At 65.3% G+C, this 20659-nt stretch overlaps 1 protein-coding gene across 1 annotated transcript; it reads right to left on the reverse strand.

The window, feature by feature from the left end:
- Positions 1-698: 698 nt before the first annotated feature.
- COL2A1 (collagen type II alpha 1 chain) lies at positions 699-20365 on the reverse strand. The gene is given in 54 exon segments (XM_040539417.1): positions 699-912; positions 1026-1268; positions 1580-1767; positions 1914-2202; positions 2285-2392; positions 2564-2617; positions 2781-2888; positions 3001-3054; positions 3608-3715; positions 3814-3867; positions 4073-4180; positions 4536-4643; positions 4742-4903; positions 5175-5228; positions 5317-5370; positions 5497-5604; positions 5689-5742; positions 5841-5894; positions 5995-6048; positions 6131-6184; positions 6264-6371; positions 6469-6567; positions 6850-6894; positions 7004-7057; positions 7148-7201; positions 7470-7526; positions 7662-7715; positions 7809-7907; positions 7985-8038; positions 9043-9141; positions 9245-9298; positions 9384-9491; positions 9952-10005; positions 11216-11314; positions 11773-11817; positions 12027-12125; positions 12275-12328; positions 12452-12496; positions 12607-12660; positions 12781-12827; positions 12928-12979; positions 13105-13158; positions 13265-13318; positions 13442-13495; positions 13601-13654; positions 13760-13804; positions 14108-14185; positions 14276-14377; positions 14512-14565; positions 14689-14721; positions 14852-14884; positions 15158-15174; positions 17277-17489; positions 20167-20365. Coding segments are annotated over 54 exon segments (4479 nt in total). The 5' UTR covers positions 20258-20365; the 3' UTR covers positions 699-765.
- Positions 20366-20659: the final 294 nt, after the last annotated feature.

Consider the following 20659-nt stretch of genomic DNA (forward strand, 5'->3'; position numbering starts at 1 on the left):
GCCTGGTGCTTTCAAGATTTGTCACTTGAAATATTTTTTTCCCCTCCTTTTTTTTGAAGGTTTTGTGTTATTATTTTATTTATTTTTCCCTTTATATGAGGTATTCTCAACCCAGAGAGTTAGAGATTTGACCTTAAACCCTTAATGGCTGCAAAAGGGGGAGAGGGAAGGGAAGGGCAGGGGTTAGACCGCAGCAAACACCGTGGGCGAGAGAAAAAAACAACGCGCACATCCACTCGACTTTCCACCAAAAGTTTTTTTTTTTTTTTTATATCAACTTGATGTTAAAAAATACAGACTTGTTTTACAAGAATAGCACCATTTTTGTTGTATTATACATTAGCACTCCTGCTGGTGATACACAGGGGGAGGGAAGGGACGGGGGGGGATTCGTGATACCTGCATTTGACAGATCCCTTTGGCGGGGAGGGGCCGTCGTACATGCCAGTTAGATTCCCACCTCCACCCGACCTAAAAAATAGGCCTTCCAGGAAGGCAATAAATAAATAAGCCCGTGGTTTTATGTCGCTGTCTGCCCCGTGACGGCGCTGGAGGGAGGCGGTGGTCCCAAGCGCGAGGACCGAGGGTCGTGTCAGCCATTCAGTGCAGAAGTCGTTGGAGTGATTGGGAAGGACGGGTCCTTGGGGTGGGATTGGTTTTCTTTTACGGTATTGGGCTGGATTTCTTTTTTAAAAAAAAAAAAACAACAAAAAAAAAACAAACCAAAACAACCAACGAACAAACACACAAATAAAACAATCCTTTTTACAAGAAGCAGACGGGGCCAATATCCACGCCAAACTCCTGCTCGGCGCCACCAATGTCCATAGGTGCAATATCTACAATGGGCAGGCGCGAGGTCTTCTGCGACCGGTACTCGATGACTGTCTTGCCCCATTTGCCAGTGTGTTTCTGCGGAGAGAACGAGAGGCAGGGATGCCGTCAGGTGCGCCGGAGCCATCCGAACCACCAGGCAGCCTCAGGGGCCCGACCACAACCCCCCGGCTCCGTCCCCGCCGCCTTACCGTGCAGCCATCCTCCAGGACGCTGTAGGTGAACCTGCTGTTGCCCTCGGCTCTGATCTCCACGTCGTTGGAGCCCTGGATGAGGAGGGCTTTCTTCAGGTTGCCCGTCTCCTCGTCCATGTAGGCGATGCTGTTCTTGCAGTGGTAGGTGACGTTCTGGGAGCCCTCGGTGGACAGCAGGCGGAGGAAGGTCAGCTGGATGCTGGCGGTGGTGGGAGACAGGCTCTCATCGCCGTAGCTGAACTGTGGGGAAGAGGCAAGAGAGGTTAAAGCCCGTGGGCATCATCACGGCAGGTTATTTCCAGCCACCCCTGGGAGGGGACCGCCGAGTTTTATCCTCCCAGATGGCTGCAAAATCTTTGCCAAAAAAAAACACAACAAAACTTTGACTTGCAGAGCTAAACCGACCCAACTCCACGCTTTCAAGCCTGTCCTAAACCAGCTGCTCCGTTCTCTAACAGCCCTAATCCATCTGCTTCCCATCACATCCACCAAGACAACCCCAAGGAAGGCGTCCCACGTGGAATTAACCCCCCAAACAGACGCCCACGTACGTGGAAGCCGCCGTTGATGGTCTCCGCAAACCAGACGTGCTTCTTGTCTTTGGTCTTGCTGGTCCACCAGTTCTTCCTGGGGATGCTGCTGGGGGTCGGGTAGACGCAGGTCTCGCCCGTCTCCATGTTGCAGAAAACCTTGATGGCGTCCAGGGTGCAGCCCTGGTTCGGGTCGATCCAGTAGTCTCCTGCAGCGGGGAGGGGGGGGCACAAACGGCTCGCTAAGGGGGCTCGGGGGGGTCGGAGCGAGGAGCCCCGGGGCTGCTCTTGGGTGCCAGAGGCTGGGGAGGAAGGCAGGGAGAGGGGAGGCCGTGGCGGCGGCAGCGGCTCTTACCGCTCTTCCAGTCGGGGTGGCAGAGCTTGATGTCGCGGCAGGTCCTGGCCGGGTTCTTCTTGGAGCCCTCGGGGCTGCGGATGCTCTCGATCTGGTTGTTGAGGGACTTGAGGGTGGCGTCCACCTCGACGTCGTGCTGCCGCAGGCCACCGGCGGCCTCGTCCGCCCGCATGTAGCGGATGGGGTCGGGGCCCTTCTCCGTCTGACCCAGGCCGGCGAAAGCTGACATGTCAATACCGGTGCCCGGGGGGCCAGGGGGGCCGGGGGGCCCTGGGTTTCCAGGAGGACCCTACGGGAGCAAGAAGATGCGATCCTGATGGGCTGCTCCGCCAGCCGGAGCCCGTGCCCTGCCTCCCGGTGCCGGATCTCACCGCAGGACCAGGTTCGCCGCTCCGTCCGCGGGGGCCGGGGGGGCCGATGGGGCCGGGCATGCCGTTGGAGCCGTCTTTGCCGGAGGGGCCGACGGGGCCGGGGGGACCCTAGGAGAGAGCCCCAAATTCGGGGGGTCAGGTCGGTGCAGGACCTCAGGGCAGGGGAGGTGGTGGGGAGCCGTTAGCTCCCGGTGGGGGCTCGTGGCTGGAGGTGCCCGGGGGCGGGCATTGGGAGCTCCTTGGCCTCTCGCCACCCCAAGTGCCACCGTCAGGACTTACTCTGGGACCGGAGGGACCAGCAGGACCAGCAGCGCCTTGGTCTCCAGAAGGACCCTGCGGAGGAAGTGAGGGTGGGCGGTTGCACCCCCAGGGCCAAGCAGGCTCAGCCCCAGCAAAGCCTTCGCGCGTGCTCGGGGGTCCGTCAGTGGCCTCAGAGACCCCGAAGGAGCCGCATCCTGCAGCGGGGCTCAGCGCTGAGATCCCAAAAACAACTTACGGGGGGTCCGGGCAGACCCTGCAGTCCGGTGAAGCCGCGGTGGCCCTTCAGCCCTCTCTCTCCAGCCTCTCCAGTCTCACCCTTGTCACCGCGAGGCCCTTGGGGACCCTGGGAGCGGGGAAGGGGCCGCGTCAGGCTTGGGATGGTAGACCCCTGCCCAAGGCACCCAGGACCCCGCGTGTCACACGTGGGACGTGCCAGTGGGCTCAGCACCACTCACCGGCATGCCTCGAGCGCCAGCAGGACCGGAGGGACCCATGGGCCCTTGTGCACCCTGCGGGGAGAAAAGAGGGAGTCAAAAGGAGCCGGGACGAGGGTCGTGCCAAAAGGTGCCAGCACCCCGAAACACCCACAGCCTCGGGGCCGGGAGGACGGGGTTTGGGGGGGCATCTGAACCAGCCCCACATGCCACACTCCTGTTCCCAGCCCTGCTGGAATCTGTGACAGTGAAAATCAGCAGCTGTCTTAGTGGGGCTTAACAACAGCTTTAAATACGCTCAGCCGGAGCATCGGAGCACGTAAGCAGCCTCACAAACAAACGCCCTGGCAGATTTTGCCTGCTTACGGCTCCCCAGGCTTGCTCTGAGGGGGCTCTGGGCACCGATGGCTCCTCGGGAAGATGCTCGGGAAGATGCTCCGAGACTCAAACAGCTCTCGAGGCACCGCTGAATCAGCAGCAGCCGCTAACAGCGCCGCCTGGCTCTCCCAATTACTCCGAGCAGCTAATTGCTCCCAGGGAACTGCTGTCATTTGCTTCCTAATCTGTGCTCGGGGTGGCTGCTGGCTCCCGTACCGAGACCTTAAACCCAACGAGCCCTGGCACTCACCGTCTCGCCTCTGTCTCCTTGTTTGCCGGTGGGACCAACGGGGCCGGGAGCGCCGGGGGCACCGGGAGCACCGGGGGCACCCACGGGGCCGGTCTCGCCGCGATCGCCCTGCGTGCAGACAGCGGGGTGGTCAGATCCGTGCGAAGCTTTGCAGCTTTTTGGTGCCCGGAGAGAGAGCACCAGGGGGGAGCCCGCAGCAAACTCACCTTCACGCCGGCTGCGCCGTCTCTGCCTGGGGGTCCGTCAGCACCGGGGTTGCCCTGGGAGGAGAAGAGGAGAAATTATGACCCTGGGATGGCGCAGGATGTGTGCAAAGTCGCCTTTCGAGGCAAAAAATGCTGGTGGAAAGGTGCCAGAGAGCTCTAGGAGCTGAGTTACGCCCGGGGCTCATGGTGATGCCCGGTGCAGCCGGCATCACGGCGTGGCTGGAGGCACCGATCCGCTTCCCCGGGGTTTTTCGCCTACCTCGCGCCCAGGCTCGCCAGCAGGTCCTGTCAGGCCGGGGGGACCCACGGGGCCGGGGGGGCCTCGGTCGCCTGCAGAGCCGGGTGCTCCTTGCTTCCCAGGTTCGCCCTGAACGAGGGGAAAAAAGCGCGTGAACAGGAGAGACCCCAGCGCAGCCTTTCGCCCACCGACCGCTTTATTTTGAGGCTCCCAGACCCCTCTGCATCCACCAAGCCCCGGGTATTTCCCCGTCCCGGCTGCAGGGCTTGCACCAGCGGCTCCTGGTGGGGAGAAGCCGGCTCTGCACAACCCCACACAGCACCCGGACACGGCTGTCCCCAGGGTGCTCGGGCAGCACCAAGGGGCTGGTGGCCCCGAGACGTGCTCCGGGGTGCTGCAGCCCCCGCGTTTCAGCCCCCAGTGTGGATTCACAGCACCCAAATTTGCGGTGCTGAGCTCGGGACCGCAGCGGGGACAGACTCACCGATGGCCCTGGCAGCCCGGGGAAGCCTCTCTCACCACGCTGTCCGGGAAGACCGACGATGCCGCGCTGTCCTGCCAAGCCTTGGGGGCCGGGGGGGCCGTCGGGACCCTGCGGGGAGGCAGAGGAGGGGGGGATCAGACCCGGTGGGACAGCACTGTGCAGCCGGGTGAGCACGGACAGAGGTGTCCCCCCCCCAAAAACCTCACCGCAGGGCCGTCCTCTCCGGGTTCGCCTTTCTCGCCAGGGGGGCCAGCAGGGCCTTGGAGCCCAGGGTCGCCGGCACGGCCCGGGGGACCGGCATCGCCACGAGCACCCTTGGGACCGTCTTTGCCAGCAGAGCCAGGAGGGCCGGGGGGGCCTGGGTTACCCTGTGGGGGAGGAAAACAAGGTTGGTGCAAACAGAGGAGGCTTTTCCACCTTCATCACCCACATCCCGATGCTGCTCGGGGTCTGGCTCTGCTCCCGGGCCTGAAAACCCTTAGAAAAATCCTTTCTCTATGGGCTGATGAACGGCCAAGAGCAGCCTGGGGACCCGGAGACCCAGCTGCCCACGCGGGGATGCGCCGTCCCCTCCGCCTGGCACGGAGCAGGCGGCACCAAACCCTGCATGGGGGCGATCCCGGACACCCCCCGACTCACATTAGGGCCGGGTGGTCCCACACGGCCGGCGGCTCCGGGGAATCCTGTGGCTCCCTGGGGAAGGAGAGGAGAAACGTGGCTGAGACGTGACGTCCCGTGGCTGCCCCTTCCCCAGCCCGCAGCCCACCCCCCCGATACTCACGGGGGGACCCTGAGCACCGCGGGCTCCTTTGGGACCAGTTACACCAGTGGGACCCTGGGAAGGAGAGAAAAGCGGGTTGGAAACGCGCCTGGGGGCTGCATGCCTGCAGCGGGGCTGTATCGAGGCTATGCCCCAAATTTCGTGGCGTAGGGTCTGACCCCATTTGGGGGCTGTACCCACCTGGGGGCCGGGTGCGCCCGAGGGACCTTGGGGACCGGGAGCGCCGGCGTCACCCTTCTGCCCGGGCTCTCCTTGCTCGCCTTTGGCACCGGGTTGTCCGTCGGCGCCCTGCGTCGGGGGGAAAGCGGCCGCCGTGAGCAGGGAGAGGATGCTGGATACGTGCCGGGGGGGGTGACAGGGCTAAATACTCACCGGGGGGCCGGCAAATCCAGCAGGACCGGGGGCACCGGGCTCGCCACGCTCGCCCTATTTGGGACAGATGCCGGGGTTAACAGTGGGAACGGGGGGAGCGCGGCCAGCGGCATCACCGCCAGCGCCCCGGGGGCTGCGGGTGTCGCACTTACGGGGGCACCGCGGGCACCGGCAGCACCAGATGGACCGGGGGGGCCGGATTCACCCTGGAAAAGAGAGGATGGAGAGGTGGGGGCGTTGGTGGCATCTCCATGGGGAGCACTGTGGGGCGTCTCGGTGTAGCCGTGGGGCTGCCCGGGCTCTCACCTTCTCGCCGTTGGGGCCAGCGGGGCCGGGGGGACCGATGGGACCTGTCAGACCCTACAGGAGAGAGAGAAATGAGGATGTGGCCCCTACCCGCATCCTTGGCCGGCCGCTCCCGCCATGTCCCCATCCCGCTTACGCGTGCGCCGTCCTTTCCTGGAGCTCCCTCGGGACCCTTCTCGCCGACGTCTCCCTGCGGGGCGAGACAGAGGTGCCATGAGCCGAGCTGAGAGCCGACACCCCTGGGGACACCCACAGGACGTGTCACCTACCCGGTCACCCTTGGGGCCGGCGATGCCAGCTGCTCCTCTCTCACCGGGCATTCCCTGCAGCCCTGGGGGACCCTGGGCGCCGTTGGGGCCGGCCGGGCCGGTTGCACCCTACAGCGGAGCAGAGGTGGGGTCATCAGGGTGCTCACGGCGTCACGGATCTGTGGTGGCACCGAGCCAGCTCCCAGCGGGTCCCCTCGTCACCCACCTTGGGTCCGTCGGTGCCCGGCGTGCCGGGGAGCCCGCGGGGACCTTGCAGCCCTTGTGCGCCGGGGGAGCCACGCTCACCGGGGAAGCCGCGTTCGCCCTGGCGTGGGGGGGGGGGACAGCGTTAGAAAGAGGCCACGAGGCCACGGTGAGGGTTGCGGCGTCCTTGGCAAGGACGTCAGGAGGGCAGAGCATCCGTCCTGGAGGGTACTGGGGTGTACTGGGAGGACTGGGGATGAGCTGCGGTGGAGGCTGAGCCACCGGGACTGGAGGAGCCTTGGGTGAGGGAGGACAGACTCTGCCCGTTCCCCACCGAGCCCCCCAACCCCCCGCCATGTGACAGGGAGAGGCGTCCTGTCCCCAATCCAGGAGCGATACTTACTCTGGGACCAACGAGACCGGGGGCACCGGCTTCTCCGGGAACGCCCTGCGGGGATGGGGGAAGAGTCGGGGGTCAGCACTGGGGGGGTCAGGGGGCACTGAGCCCCCATGTGCAGCCGGGGGGCGATGGGGAGGAGGGAGGGAGGGGGCCTCACCTGATCTCCGGGTTTGCCGCTCTCCCCTGGGGGACCTGGTGGCCCGGGCAGCCCCTGGGGGGGCAAGTAGCGGTGTTAGGAGGGGTGCCCACGAGCATCACCCCGACCCCAGCACCCTGAGCCCCCCCGTGTGCCCCCACTCACCTGGAAGCCGGAGGGACCGGGGGCTCCTTGCTCTCCTCTCTCGCCAGCGGGACCCTAGGGAAGGACGGTGGTGACGGCCCCGAAACACCCCCGGGATTCCAGCAGGGGGGGACTTCGCAGCCCTTCACCCACCCCAAAATTTTGGGGAAAACCGAAATCATGGTGAAGCGTGGGGCAAAATCCCCGCACCCCGACACCAGGGGTCTCGCCCGCCCCAGATCCCCAGCACGCGGGGGGTGCCCAGATCTGGGGAGGGGGGGCTACGACCCCCAGCCCCATGTTTCAGCCAGGTTTTGTCCCCAAATGAAGACGCTGGTGACACTCACGGCAGGTCCGGGGGGCCGGCAGCTCCTGTCTCACCGTCCTTGCCAGGAAGACCCTGCGGAGGAAAACCCCCCCAGCTCAGCTCCGTCCCGTGCCTCAGTTTCCCCCCCCAGGGGCAGAAGCTGTTTCGGATGAAGAAGCCCCCAGGTGAGGTTCTGGGGGGGGGGGCAGCACAGCAGAATGAACTCACCCGCAGCCCCGGGGCACCGGGCAGTCCTTTCTCGCCGGCTTTTCCAGGCTCACCCTAAAGGGAGGAGAGGGGCGGCGGTGACGGGCGTGCACCCAGCCTTGACCTTCATGGCCCCTTTTTTGGGGGCAGAAAATGCCCCAAACTTACATTAGCGCCTTTGGGACCGGGGAAACCCATCACGCCGGGCTGCCCGCGAGCACCCTGCGGGCCGGGGGGGCCGGGGCGGCCGTCCTCGCCGGGAGCACCCTGCGGGGAGGGGGACGTCAGTGTGGGATCACGGCATCCACCCCCTCGAGACCCCCGCCCCGTGGAGCATCACTTACGGTCGGGCCGACTTTGCCTTGAGGTCCAGCATCGCCTGGGCGGCCGGTGAGACCCTGTGGACCCCCCAGAGAGCATCTTTGGTGACCCCAAATGCTTCTTAGCTAAGCCCCAAGTGTCTTAAGTAGCCCCAAAGAGCATCGTGGCAAACCCCAAAGAGCCCAGGAGCCTCTTTGCTAAGCCCAAAGAGCATCTTAACTAATCCCAAACGCACCCCACCTCACCCCAAAGAGCACCTTAATTAGCACCAAAGAGCACCTTAACCCCAAATGCACCTTAACTAGCCCCGAGGTGCATCTTAACCAGCCCTAAACAGCATCTAAACCAACCCCAAAGAGCATCTTTACTAACCCCGCAGCATCTTTACTAACCCCAGACGCATCTCAGCTAATGCCAAAGGGCATCCCAACAGGAACTGAACCAACCCCACCGAGCACCTTAATGCCAAAAAGAACCTTGGATAACCCCAAATGCTCCTGTGAACCAACCCCAAATGCACTCTAACCAACCCCAAATACTCTTTAACCAGTCCAAAAGCTCCTGAACCATCCCCAAATGCTTCTTAACCAACCCCAAATGCTCTCTAACCAACCCCAAATGCCCCTTAATCAACCCAAATGGACTTTGACCAACCCAAAATGCACTTCGACAAACCCAAATGCACTTTAGCTAACCCAAATGCCCTTTACCCAACCCAAATGCCCCTTAACCAGCACAAATGCCCTTTGACCAGCCCAAATGCTCCTTAACCAACCCAAATGCCCCTTAACCAGCCCAAATGCCCCTTAACCAACCCCAAATTCCCTGTAACCAACCCCAAATGCCCTTAACCAACCCAAATGCCCCTTAACCAACCCCAAATTCCCTGTAACCAACCCCAAAGCTCCCGAACCCTCCCCCAGGAGCCTCCTTGCTGACCCCAGCAGCCCCCACCACCGTCCCCTCGTGGCTCTGCCCCATCCGAGTCCCACCCAGACACCACGAGCAGCCCCTGCCCATTCCCCCCCCCAGCTGCCCCCACCCCACGGGGGGTGCAGGATGCGGCCCCCCCACCTCTTACCCTTGCTCCAGGCAGCCCAGCCTCTCCGGGACGCCCAGGGTCACCGGTGGCACCCTTGGGACCAGCGAGGCCAGCAGGGCCGCGTTCACCCGGAGCACCCTGTGTGGGGCAGGAGGGGGAGGGGGAACACAGGCGTGAGGTTTGGGGGTGCAGGGGGTGGTCTCCACCCCCAGGACCCCCCCCCCTAACCCCGATGTCCCACCTTGGGTCCAGCCAGCCCGTCTTGCCCGGGGAAGCCGCGATTGCCAGGAGCACCCTATGGAGGAGGAAGAGGAGCGAAATTAAGGTGAGGGTTTTTTGGGGGTGGGGGGGCAGCACCTCGCCGAGGGGGGGGCACGCACCCTCTCTCCGGGGGGGCCCACAGGGCCGGCAGCACCGGGTTCCCCACGGGCTCCTCTCTTGCCTTCCTCACCAGCCGGCCCGGGGGCACCTTGGGGTCCTGCGGGGCCCTGAGGAAGAGGAGGAAAACGGGTCAAAAAGCAGCAATCCAGGACGGGAAGGGGAGGGGGGGGGCGGGGGAACGGCCCGTAGACCACCCCCCCCCCCCCAAACACCTGACCCCGGGGGTCCGGGCGGGAGCCCCTCGCCGTGCCGCGTGTCACGATGGCGCCGGGGCTCAGCGGCCCCGCGGCGGGGATCCGGCCCCGCGCATTGAGGCTGGTTAATGAAGCGACGGGGGAATGTCCCCGGCCCCCGGGGACGAGGGGGGGGGCCGCGGCGCGGCGTAACACAGCGCCTATTGTTCCCCCCACCCCCCCCCCACGGGAGGGGGGACGCTGCCCCTCGAGGGGCCTCGTTAGGGGAAGAGGCTCGTTAGCCGAGCTGCGGACCCGCGGCCGGGTGGCACGCCGCAGCGGGGTCCCCGGCGTGGCGGGGGCTGGATGTGTTGTCCCCCCCCCCCAGACTCACCGTCTCGCCCTTCGGTCCTTGCTCGCCTTTGAAGCCCGCGATGCCGGGTTCTCCCTGGGGAGCGAGAGGGCGGTGGGCGACGGGGGTCTCAGCGTCCCCGCGGCCGTCCCCGTCCCCGGCTTCGTTCCCATCGGAGTTCCCGTCCCCGTCCTTGTCCTCGTCCCTCTCTCCATCCCCTCTCCTGCCCCCATCCCTGTCCCTGTCCCTGTCCCCACCTGGATCCCTGTCCCTGAGTCCCCATCCCTGTCCCTGTCCCTACCTGAGTCCCTGTCCCCACCCCATCCCTGTCCCTGTCCCCATCTGCATCCCCATCTTCATCCCTGTCCCCACCCCATCCCTGACCCCATTCCCACCCCAATCTGCATTCCTGTCCCCATCCCTGTCCCCACCTTCATCGGCATCCTTGTCCCCATCCCCTTTCCTGTCCCCTTCCCTGTCCCTGGCTCCATCTTCATCCCCATCTGCATCTTTGTCCCCACCCCACCTCTGTCCCCCACCCCATCCCCACCTGCATCCCTGTCCCCATCCCTTTTCCTGTGCCCACCCTTATCTGTGTCCCCTGTCCCCATGGCCTGAGTCCTGTCCCCATCCCCATCTCTGTCCCCAGCCCACGCCTGTTCCCTTCTTAATCCCCATCTCCATCCCTGTCCCCATCCCCTTTCCTGTCCCCATCGTCATCCCTGTCCCCCACCCCATCCCTGTCCCCATCCCCATCTCCACCCTTGTCCCCATCCCCTTTCCTGTCCCCCATTCTTCATTCCTGACCCCAACCTCAACCCCTCGTCCTCATCCCTGTGCCTGTCCCCATTGTCATCCCTGTCCCTATTGTCATCCCTGTCCCCATCCCTTTCCTCCACCCCATGCTCATCCTCTTACCTTGTCCCTATAACCACCCCCATCCCCATCCCATCCCAACCCCATCCCAACCCCGTCCCCATCCCCATCCCATTCCCGCCCCCTCCCCATTTCCATCCTGGTTTCCATCCCCATCCCAACCCCATCCCAACCCCATCCCAACCCCGTCCCCATCCCCATCCCCGTCCCCAGCCCCGTCCCACCCCTCTGGGGACCACAAACAGGTCCCCTGAGGTTGACCCGAGGGTGGCTAGGGGGGGGGGTCGGGGAGCACCCACAAGCGGGCCCAGAATGGGGGCAGACCCCATGGCAGAGGAGGAGGAGCCTGGGGCAGAGTGGGCGGGGCCATCTGGCAGTGGGCGGGGCCATGGCCACGCTCCCTCTCGGGGGGCTCCGGGGGGGCTCTTACCGTCTGTCCCTTGGGTCCCAGCGGGCCGGTGGCACCTTGGGGTCCGGGGGGGCCGCGGGGGCCGGGGAAGCCTGGAGCGCCCGCGATGCCCGGGGCACCCTGCGGGCAGCCGGTGGCCGTTGAGGGTTGGGGGGCACGGCACGGTCCCGTGCGCCCCCGCGTCCCCGTGTCCTGCGTCCCCTGCATCCGCCAGCGCAGCCCCCAGCATCTCGTGTCCCCCCCCACCGTGCCCCCCAGGACCCCACAACACCCATCCCACATCCCCCAGTGTCCCGATGCCCCCCAGCATCCCGCACCCCCCAGCGCCCCCATGCCCCCCAGCGCCCCCATGCCCCCCAGTGTCCCAATGCCCCCCAGCACCCCCATGTCCCCCAGCACCCCACATGCATCTCCACACCCCCCATAATCCCCCCCAGCGTCCCCACATCCCCCAGTGTCCCCACATCCCCCAGCGCCCCCCCAGCATCCTCCCACATCCCCCTGTCCCCCCGCGTCCCGGTGACCCCACCGTCCCCACGTGTCCCCCCCACCCCGTCCCCGTCCCAGTCCCCACTCACCGCCGAGCCCTTGGCGCCGGGGATGCCGTCGGTGCCTGGGTTACCCTACAAGAAGGGAGCAGTGAGCGCCTCGTGCCCGTGCCTCAGTTTCCCCACCTCGAGCAGAGGACCCCCCCCCCACCTCGCTCAGCCGATCGCGTCCCCAGCCCCACGGCTCCCAGGCCGGGGGGGGGGGGGGGGGGGGCGCATGGGGGACAAGCCACCAAGGGGGGCCACGTCCCCCCGGGGGTGACGCCGAGAGCGATGGCACTTACGGGGGCGCCGGCGGGGCCGGGGGAGCCGGGGGTGCCGGATTCGCCGCGGGGACCTTGGGCACCCTCGGGACCTCGTGCGCCGGTGGGACCTGCTTCACCCTGCAGGGAGAGAAGACGGGGGGGGGGGGACAGGGGGGGATGGGGGGGAGATGGGGGGAGACGGGGGTGAGACGGGGGGATTTGGGGCGGCCGTGCCTCAGTTTCCCCCTCCCCTTCCCTCCCCGCATCCCCCTCTGCTCACCCCTTACCTTTGAGCCGGGGGCGCCGGGGAAGCCGGGGGCTCCGGCTGGGCCAACGGGTCCCTGGGGGAGAGAAAAGCGTGGGGGGGGCTGCCCCTAGCTGGGGGGGCTCCCGGGGGACCCCGCTATCTGCCCCAGGGCGATGTGGGGTCCGGCGGGGGGGGGTCAAAGCAGCCCTGTACTTACGGGGGGTCCAGCGGGGCCGGGGAGACCGTCGTTGCCGCGAGCACCCTGGGGGGAGATGGCAGGGGGAGTCACGGGGGGGGCTCGGGGCACCCTGCCCCCCCTGCAGCCCCCTGCCGCCGGGGTGGGGGGGGGGCACCGGGGGGCCTCGCACTCACCGCAGCGCCGGAGGGGCCGGGACGTCCTCGCTCTCCTGGCAGCCCGCGGGGACCCTGGGGGGGGACACACGGCGTCAGGTCAGGTTTGGGGGGGGGGGGGGGGGGGGCACACACAACCCCCCCCTCCACCTCCCCCGTGCCTCAATTTCCCCATTTCCCAGCCCGAACACTCACCATGGGGCCGGGGGAGCCGTTCTCGCCGGGGGAGCCGGATTCACCCTGCGGGATGGGGGGAGAAAATGAGCCCTGGGGGGGGGAGGGCAAGGGGGGGGGGGGGGGCGCACACCCCGAGGCCGTGGGGGTGGTCGCCCTGCGCTCACCTGGCTCCGGGAGCTCCTGCCTCGCCTTTGGCACCGTCCAAGCCGGGGTAACCCTGGGGGGGAGGGAGACGGGGGGGGGGGGGGGGGGGGGCAAAGAAGGTTGAGGGGGGGGTCACCCAAAGGGACACAAACAGTGGGGGGCACCCGGGGTGCCATGGTGGGGGGTGGGGGCACTCACCCGGTGGCCTTTCACTCCGGGGAGACCGGGGGTCCCGGGGAAGCCGCGAGCACCCTGTGGGGAGAAGGAGGGTTGGGAGCAAACCAGGAGGGGGGGGGGGGGGGCATAAAAAAAGGGGGGGGGGGGTGCTGAGCCCGGATCCATCCCGGTGCTGCCTTACCTGGGGGCCGGGGGGGCCACGTTCGCCGGATTTGCCGGGTTTGCCTGTCTCGCCCTGCAGGGAAATGGGATTTTAATTAAAAAAAAAAAAAAAAAAAAACGGTGGGGGGGGGCGGGGGGGGGCCACCGGTTGCACCGAGCTGCCCGTGCTCAGCACCGCCGGCGGCGGGGGACTCACGTCGTCACCGGGTTTCCCAGGCGGTCCCGGAGGTCCCCGGGGACCCATCGGACCCTACAAGGGACAGAGAGGCAAGGGGTGAGCACGGGGGGTCGGGGGGGGGGGGCTGGCACGTCCCCAAGGCGGGGGACGAGGGGGTGCGGGGGGGGGGACACTCACAGCAGCGCCGGGTTCGCCAGGCTCGCCGGGGTTGCCTTGAAATCCTTGGGGACCCTGGGGGGGGGGGGTGCAGAGGGTGGCATCAGGGGGGGGCGGTGGAGCACCCACCCAGAGCCCCCCCTCCCCAGCCATGGGGGGGGGGGGGGCGCGGGTACTTACGGGAGCGCCGGTGGGGCCGGGGGGGCCGCGGGGTCCCATGGGTCCCTGTGAGGAGAGGCACAAGCACCGGTGTCAGGGGGGGCGGGGGGGGGGGCGATTTGGCCGTCACCATCATCACACCCTCCTGCCAAAGCAGGGGGTGCCCCCCCCCCCCAAAAAAAATGGGGGCAGTCCCCCCGGTGAAGCTGCGGGGTCCCGCAATGGGGTCTGCAGGGGTGAGACCCCCAGGGGTGTGCGGGGGAGGTGTTTTTTTGAGGGGCCCCCTGTTTTTTGGGCCACCCCGTTTGCTTTTTTTTTATTGGGGGGGCTGTTCGTTGTTTTTTTTTTTTGGGGGGGGGGGTGTCTTACCATGGGTCCCTGCATGACGCCCATCTGCGCGCCGCCAGCCTTCTCGTCGAAGCCGCCCGCCATCTGAGCCGCGAAGTTCTGCAAACGGGGGGGGGGGGGGCTGAGCAACGCCGCCTGCCCCAAAAACGGCCCCTTTCACCCCAAAATCCCCAGCCCCGACATACTCACCCCACCGAGGCCGGGGGGGCCGGGAGGTCCGGGGGGGCCGGGGGGGCCGGGGTTGCCGGGGGTCCCAGGTTCTCCATCTCTGCCGCGGGGGCCGGGAGCACCCTGAGGGGGGGGGGGACGGACACAGGAAGCCCCTTGGCACCCCAAAATGCGCACGGGGCTTCTCTGCAGCACCCATGGGTGCAAGTGTGGGGGGGATTTCCCCCCCCCCCTAGGTTTTGGGGGTGTGCTCTCACCTTCTCCCCTTTCTCGCCGCGGTCCCCTCGCTGTCCCTGCTCGCCTGCGGGGCCCTGCAGAGGTGGGGGGGGGTCAGTTCGCCCCCGCACCCCCCCCCAACGTATGCCCCCCCCCCCCCATTCCCGCCCCCCTCCCACAAATATTCCAGCAATGCGCCCGGAGAAACGCGTTCCCACCTGCGGTCCCGGAGGCCCTCGGGGTCCTACAACCTGCGGGGGGGGGGGGGGGGGGGAGAAAAGGGTGGGGTGAGAGGGGTGCACGTGGGGACCCCAACCCCCCCCCCCAATGACAGAGTCCCCCCCATTTTGGGGGATTTCCCCCCAAAACGCCAGCACTTACATCTTTGATATCGCCGGGTTCACCTTTCTGTCCCTACAAGGCAAAGCAGGGGGTGAGACGGGGGGGGTGCAACCATTGAGTCCCTCCCCCCCCCCAAATTTCTGCCCCCCTCCCCACGCTGTCATGGACCCCCCCAGGAGGTGACGAAGCCCCCCCAGGAGGTGACAACCACCCCCAGGAGGTGACAAACCTGGAGCCCCATGTGGATGCCCTCCCTCCTTTCCCCCCCCCAACTCATTTTGGGTGAAAATCCCTGGAAATTGGGATTATGCTGGAAGTACCGGGGGGGGGGGAACCCAGCCTCACCTTGGGGCCAGGTTGTCCTGTTGGAAAGGCAAAAAAAAAAAGAGAAATTAGAGCAGGGAGGGTTTTTTTGGGGAGGGGGGGTGAGTGAATCCATCCGCAGCTGGGGGAGGGGTGATGCTGCGGGGGGGCTGCGTGGCCAAACCGGGGGGCACCGGAATTGGGGGGGGCTCCCCCGAAGCGGGGCGGCGAAGCACGCGGAAGCGGGGCCACACGTTTTTGGGAAGTGGGGGGGTGCTCAACCCTTCACCTCCCCCTAAGGCTGGGGGGGCAGGAAAGGGTTAAAAAAGGCAACTTTGGGGTTCGGGGGTGCCGGGGGGGGGGGGGCAGCGGGGCTTGGGGGTGCTCAGGGATATGGGCCCATCGCCCTTCCGTGGTACCCAGGGTGGAAATGTGGTTTTGGGTGAATAATTAGCGATTTGGGGCAGCCACAATATTGTCATTTTCGTTTCATTTCGTTCCCACCCCCCCGTGGGCTGCGGTCGCGGCCAAACCCAAATTAAACAAGGGAAAAAAAATCCCAAATCCCAGCCCCGGGGTCAGGGGCCGCGACCTCCCCTGGGGACACGTTTGGAGTGGGGCTTAACAAAAACCCCAGGTGGAAAATGGGCAAAAAGGGGTGAAAAAAGGCCTAAAGGAGGGGGGAAGGTGCCAAAAATGGGGCCAAAAAGGGGGGGAAAAGGGGAAAAAAAGGCATAAAAGAGTGGGAAAAAAAGGCAAAACAGGTGCAAAAAGGCCAAAAAGGTCAAAAAGGAAAAAAAGAAAAGTGCATATTAAGAAAAAAAAAAGAGGTAAAAAGAGGTAAAAAGGGGGCAAAAAGGGCAAAAAGGGGCAAAGAAGGATGAAAACGGCCAAAGAAGGATGAAGAGGGGCAAACAGGTGAAAAGGGGGCAAAAAACGGGAAAAAAGAGGGCAAAAGAGGGAAAAAGGGGAAAAAGAGAAAAACAGGAGAAAAGAGGGAAAAGGGGCAAAAAGTGGGCAAAGAAAAGGCAAAAGGGAGCAAAGAAAAGGCTAAAAGGGGGAAAAAAGGCTGAAATGGGGCAAAATTGATGGGGGAGGAAAGGAAAAACGGGAGAGAGGCAAAAGGGGGCAAAAAAAGACAAAAAAAAGGGGGACAAAAAGGCTCTAAAGGGGCAAGGAAAAGGCCCAAAACGGGCAAATAAAGGCCCAAAAGTGGCAAATAAAGGCCCAAAAGGGGCAAAAAAAAAGGCCAAAAAGGGGCAAATAAGGGCCAAAAAGGCCCAAAAGGGGCAAGAAAAAGAACCGAAAGGGGCAAATAAAGGTCAAAAAGGGGCAAATGAAGGCCAAAAAGTGGCAAATAAAGGGCTAAAAAGGGGCAAATGAAGGCCAAAAAGGGGCAAATAAAGGGCTAAAAAGGGGCAAATGAAGGCCAAAAAGGGGCAAATAAAGGGCTAAAAAGGGGCAAATGAAGGCCAAAAAGGCCCAAAAGGGGCAAGAAAAAGAACCGAAAGGGGCAAATAAAGGTCAAAAAGGGGCAAATGAAGGCCAAAAAGTGGCAAATAAAGGGCTAAAAAGGGGCAAATGAAGGCCAAAAAGGGGCAAATAAAGGGCTAAAAAGGGGCAAATGAAGGCCAAAAAGGGGCAAATAAAGGGCTAAAAAGGGGCAAATGAAGGCCAAAAAGGGGCAAATAAAGGTCAAAAAGGGGCAAATGAAGGCCAAAAAGGGGCAAATAAAGGGCTAAAAAGGGGCAAATGAAGGCCAAAAAGGGGCAAATAAAGGGCTAAAAATGGGCAAATGAAGGCCAAAAAGGGGCAAATAAAGGGCTAAAAAGGGGCATATGAAGGCCAAAAAGGGGCAAATAAAGGGCTAAAAAGGGGCAAATGAAGGCCAAAAAGGGGCAAATAAAGGGCTAAAAAGGGACAAATAAAGGGCTAAAAAGGGGCAAATGAAGGCCAAAAAGGGGCAAATAAAGGGCTAAAAAGGGGCAAACAAAGGCCCCAGAGGGGTCATTTTTTTTCATGATCGGGCATTTTTCCACCCCGGGGCGGCTCGGAGGGGCCGGGACCAAGTTGCCTTTTCCCCGCCGCGCGTCCCCAGGGCTGCCGGCGCCGTGCCGGGTAATTTATTTATTTATCGGGCGAAGGGGAATAAATAAATTACGGGCGGTGGCGGCGGGCGGCTCGGCGGGGCAGATGGGGCAGCACTCTCCGAAGGGGATCTCGGGGCTGGGGCAGTCCCGCAGCTCCTCGCAGATGATCTCGTCGCACAGCACGGTCCCCGTGTCGCACACGCAGATCCGGCACGGCTCCGGCTTCCACACGTCCTTGTCGCTGTAGCTCTGCCCGTCCTGCACGCAGCCGCCGCCGGCCTCCGCTGCGGCGGGCCGGGGGGGGGGGGTACGGGAGGGGGCATGGGGGGGGGGGGGGGGGGGGGGGTTTGGGGGTGGGGGGGGGGAGAGGGCACGGCATCACCCCCCGCACCGTGGTGGCACGGGGACCCCCCCTTCCCCCCTCCCCGCAGCCCGGAATGATTTGTGGGTTAAGGAAATGCCGGCACGATGCGCACCCCCACCCCACCCCCCCCCCCGCCCCATCCTGCCCCTCCGAGGAGGAGGAGGATGAAGGCTCCCCAAGCAGCGAGGCGGCGGCACAGCGAGGTGGGGGGGGGGGGTGCCAGCCTGGCGCGGGGAAGCGGGGAACCCCACCACCACCGCCACCACCCCAACCCTGATGGCACTCGGTGTCCCCGTGTCCCCTCGCGGACCCTTGTCCCTCTCGGTGGGACATGGGGACAGCCCCCGGTGTTCCCAGGGAGCCCGGGTGGCACCCGGATGTCCCCAAGAGGCGCCCATGGGTCCCCAAGAGGCACCTCAGGGTCCCCAAAAGACATCCCGGAGTCCCCAGGGGTGCCCCAGGGTCCCCAAGAGGCACCCGAGGGTCCCCAGGCTGCACCCAGGGTCCCCAAGAGGCACCCTAGGGTCCCCAGAAGGTGCCCCAGGGTCCCCGGGCTGCACCCAGGGTTCCCAAGAGGCGCCCCAGGGTCCCCAGGAGGTGCCCCAGGATATTCAGGAGGAACCCCAGGGTCCCCAGGGGGTACCCAGGGTGGCCAGGAGGTGCCCCAAGGTCCCCAGGTGTCCCCGTGTCCCCGGGAGGTGCCCCCTTGTCCCCAGGCTGCACCCCAGGGTCTCCAGAACGTACCCCAGCGCCCCTAAAAGGTACCCCAGGGTGGCCAGGGGGTGCTCCAGGGTCCCCAGGCTGCACCAAGGGTCCCCAAGAAGTACCCCAGGAGGTGCCCCGGTATCCCTGGGGTGTGCCCTGGTGGCCCCAGGGACCTTGGAAAATGCCCTGGTGGCCCCACGAGGTGCCCTGGCGGCCCCAGGGTCCCCAGTGTCCCATGGTGAACCCCCACGTCCCCAACAGGACCCTGTGTCCCCAACGGGACCCCATGTCCCCAGCGGGACCCTGCTGTCCCCAAGTTGCCCCCCTCTGTCCCCAGGCTGCCCCCCATGTCCCTGGGCTGTTCCCCGTTACCCAAGGGGTGTCCCCAGGCACCCGCGGGTCCCACCTGTACCCACCCCATGGTCCCAATGCTGTCCCCCCCCCCAGGCTGTCCCCCCACTCTCCCAGACCGACCCCCGCTGTCCCATGCCACCTCCTCCTGTCCTTACGCCACCCCCTGGTGTCCCAGGCTGCCCCCACCCCTACCCTCGGACTTTCCCCCTTTGTCCCACGTCGTCCCCCTCTGATCCAGGCTATGCCCCCCCCCCATCCCCACGCTGTCCCCGACTCTCCTTGTGCTGTCCCCCAGTGTCCCAGGCTGTCCCCCTCTGTCCCAAGCTGCCCCCCCACTGTCCTCAAACACTCCCCTTCTGTCCCCCAGTGTCCTGCAATGTCCCCTGCTGTCCCCCCCGAAAATCCTCACGCTTTTCCCTTCTGTCCCAAACTGTCCCTTAATGTCCCATGCTGCCCCCCCCCACTGTCCTCACACCTTCCCCATCTGCCCCACGCTGCCCTCTGCTTTATCCTGGGCTGTCCCTCCATGCCCCCCCCCCCAACCTCACACTTTCCCCATCTGTCCCACGCTGTCCCCCACTCTCCTTGCTCTGTCCCCCAGTGTCCCCCCCCGCCATCCTCACACTTTCCCCTCTATCTCATGCTGTTCCCCCCCTGCCTCATCCCATGCTGTCCCCCCTTATCCTAGGCTGTCCCCCTGTGTCCCCCCCCCAAACATCACACTTTCCCCTCTATCCCTCACTGCCCCCCCATATCCTGGTCTGTCCCCCCATGTCCACCCCCCCCCACTATCCTCACACTTTTCCCTCCACCCCACGCCATGCCCCCCCAACCTCACACTCCCCCCTCTGTCCCACGCCGCCCCCCCGTGTGTCCCACGCCGCCCTGCTCCCTGCCACGCTGTCCCCTCGTGTCCCACGCTGTCCCCCCCCGCTATCCTCACCCTTTCCCCCCCATCCCACCCTGTCCCCTTCTATCCTACCTTGTCCCCCCCCATCCCACTCAGTCCCCCTCTATCCCACACTGTCCTCCCCATCCCACTCAGTACCCCCCATCCCACACTGTCCCCCTCTATCCCACACTTTCCCCCCCATCCTACCCTGTCCCCCCAATCCTACCGTCCCCCTCTATCCCATACTGTCCCCCCCATCCCACACTGTCCCTCTCTATCCCACACTATCCCCCCAATCCTACCCTGTCCCCCCAATCCCACACTGTCCTCCCGATCCCACTCAGCCCCCCCATCCCACACTGTCCCCCCCATCCTACCCTATCCCCCTCTATCCCACACTGTCCCCCCCATCCCACGCTGTCCCCCTCTATCCCACCTTGTCCCCCCCATCCTACCCAGTCCCCCTCCACCCCACTCAACCACCCCCCCCCCCCCAAACCCCACTCATCCCTTCCCGCACCCCCCGACCCAAATCGAGATTCCGGGGGGGATGGGGATGGGGGGGGGGGGAAAGCGGGGGGGGGGGGGGCACCCCTTTCCACCACCCCCCCCCCCCCCTCGCCGTCCCGGGGACTCCGCTACTCACGGAGGTCGCGGTCCTGAGCGGCGACGAGCCCGACGAGGAGGAGGAGGAGGAGGAGGAGGGCGGCGAGGCGGAGCGGGCGGCGGCCGGGCATGGCGAGGCGGCGGCGCCCCTCACCGTGCGTCGGGCCGAGCAGTGCCCGCACCGCCCCGCCGCCGCGTATATGTCCCGGCGAGGCCCCCCGGGCCCTGTAACCCGAGCCGGGACCGGCCCCCCCGGCCCTCCTCCGGGACGGCACCGGCGGCCAGGGAGGGAGGGAGGGAGGGAGGAGGGGGGGGGTGGGGGTGGGGGTAAAGGGGGGGGCTTGGGGGGGGGCCCCCCCCCACACCGCTGCACACCCCCCCGGCTTTGGTCTGAGCCCCGGTTAAGGCTGCTGGGGTTGTGGTGGGGTGAGGGGGGGGGGGCTGAGATCCCCCCCCCCCCCCCCCCCCTCCGGATCCCATCCCTGGGGGTCCCGGGGAGTTCAGACCCCCCCCCCCCCCCATCCCATCCTGGG

This window comes from Cygnus olor, chromosome 29 (assembly GCF_009769625.2).
Source record: "Cygnus olor isolate bCygOlo1 chromosome 29, bCygOlo1.pri.v2, whole genome shotgun sequence".
In the NCBI taxonomy this organism is placed as follows: Eukaryota; Metazoa; Chordata; class Aves; order Anseriformes; family Anatidae; genus Cygnus; species Cygnus olor.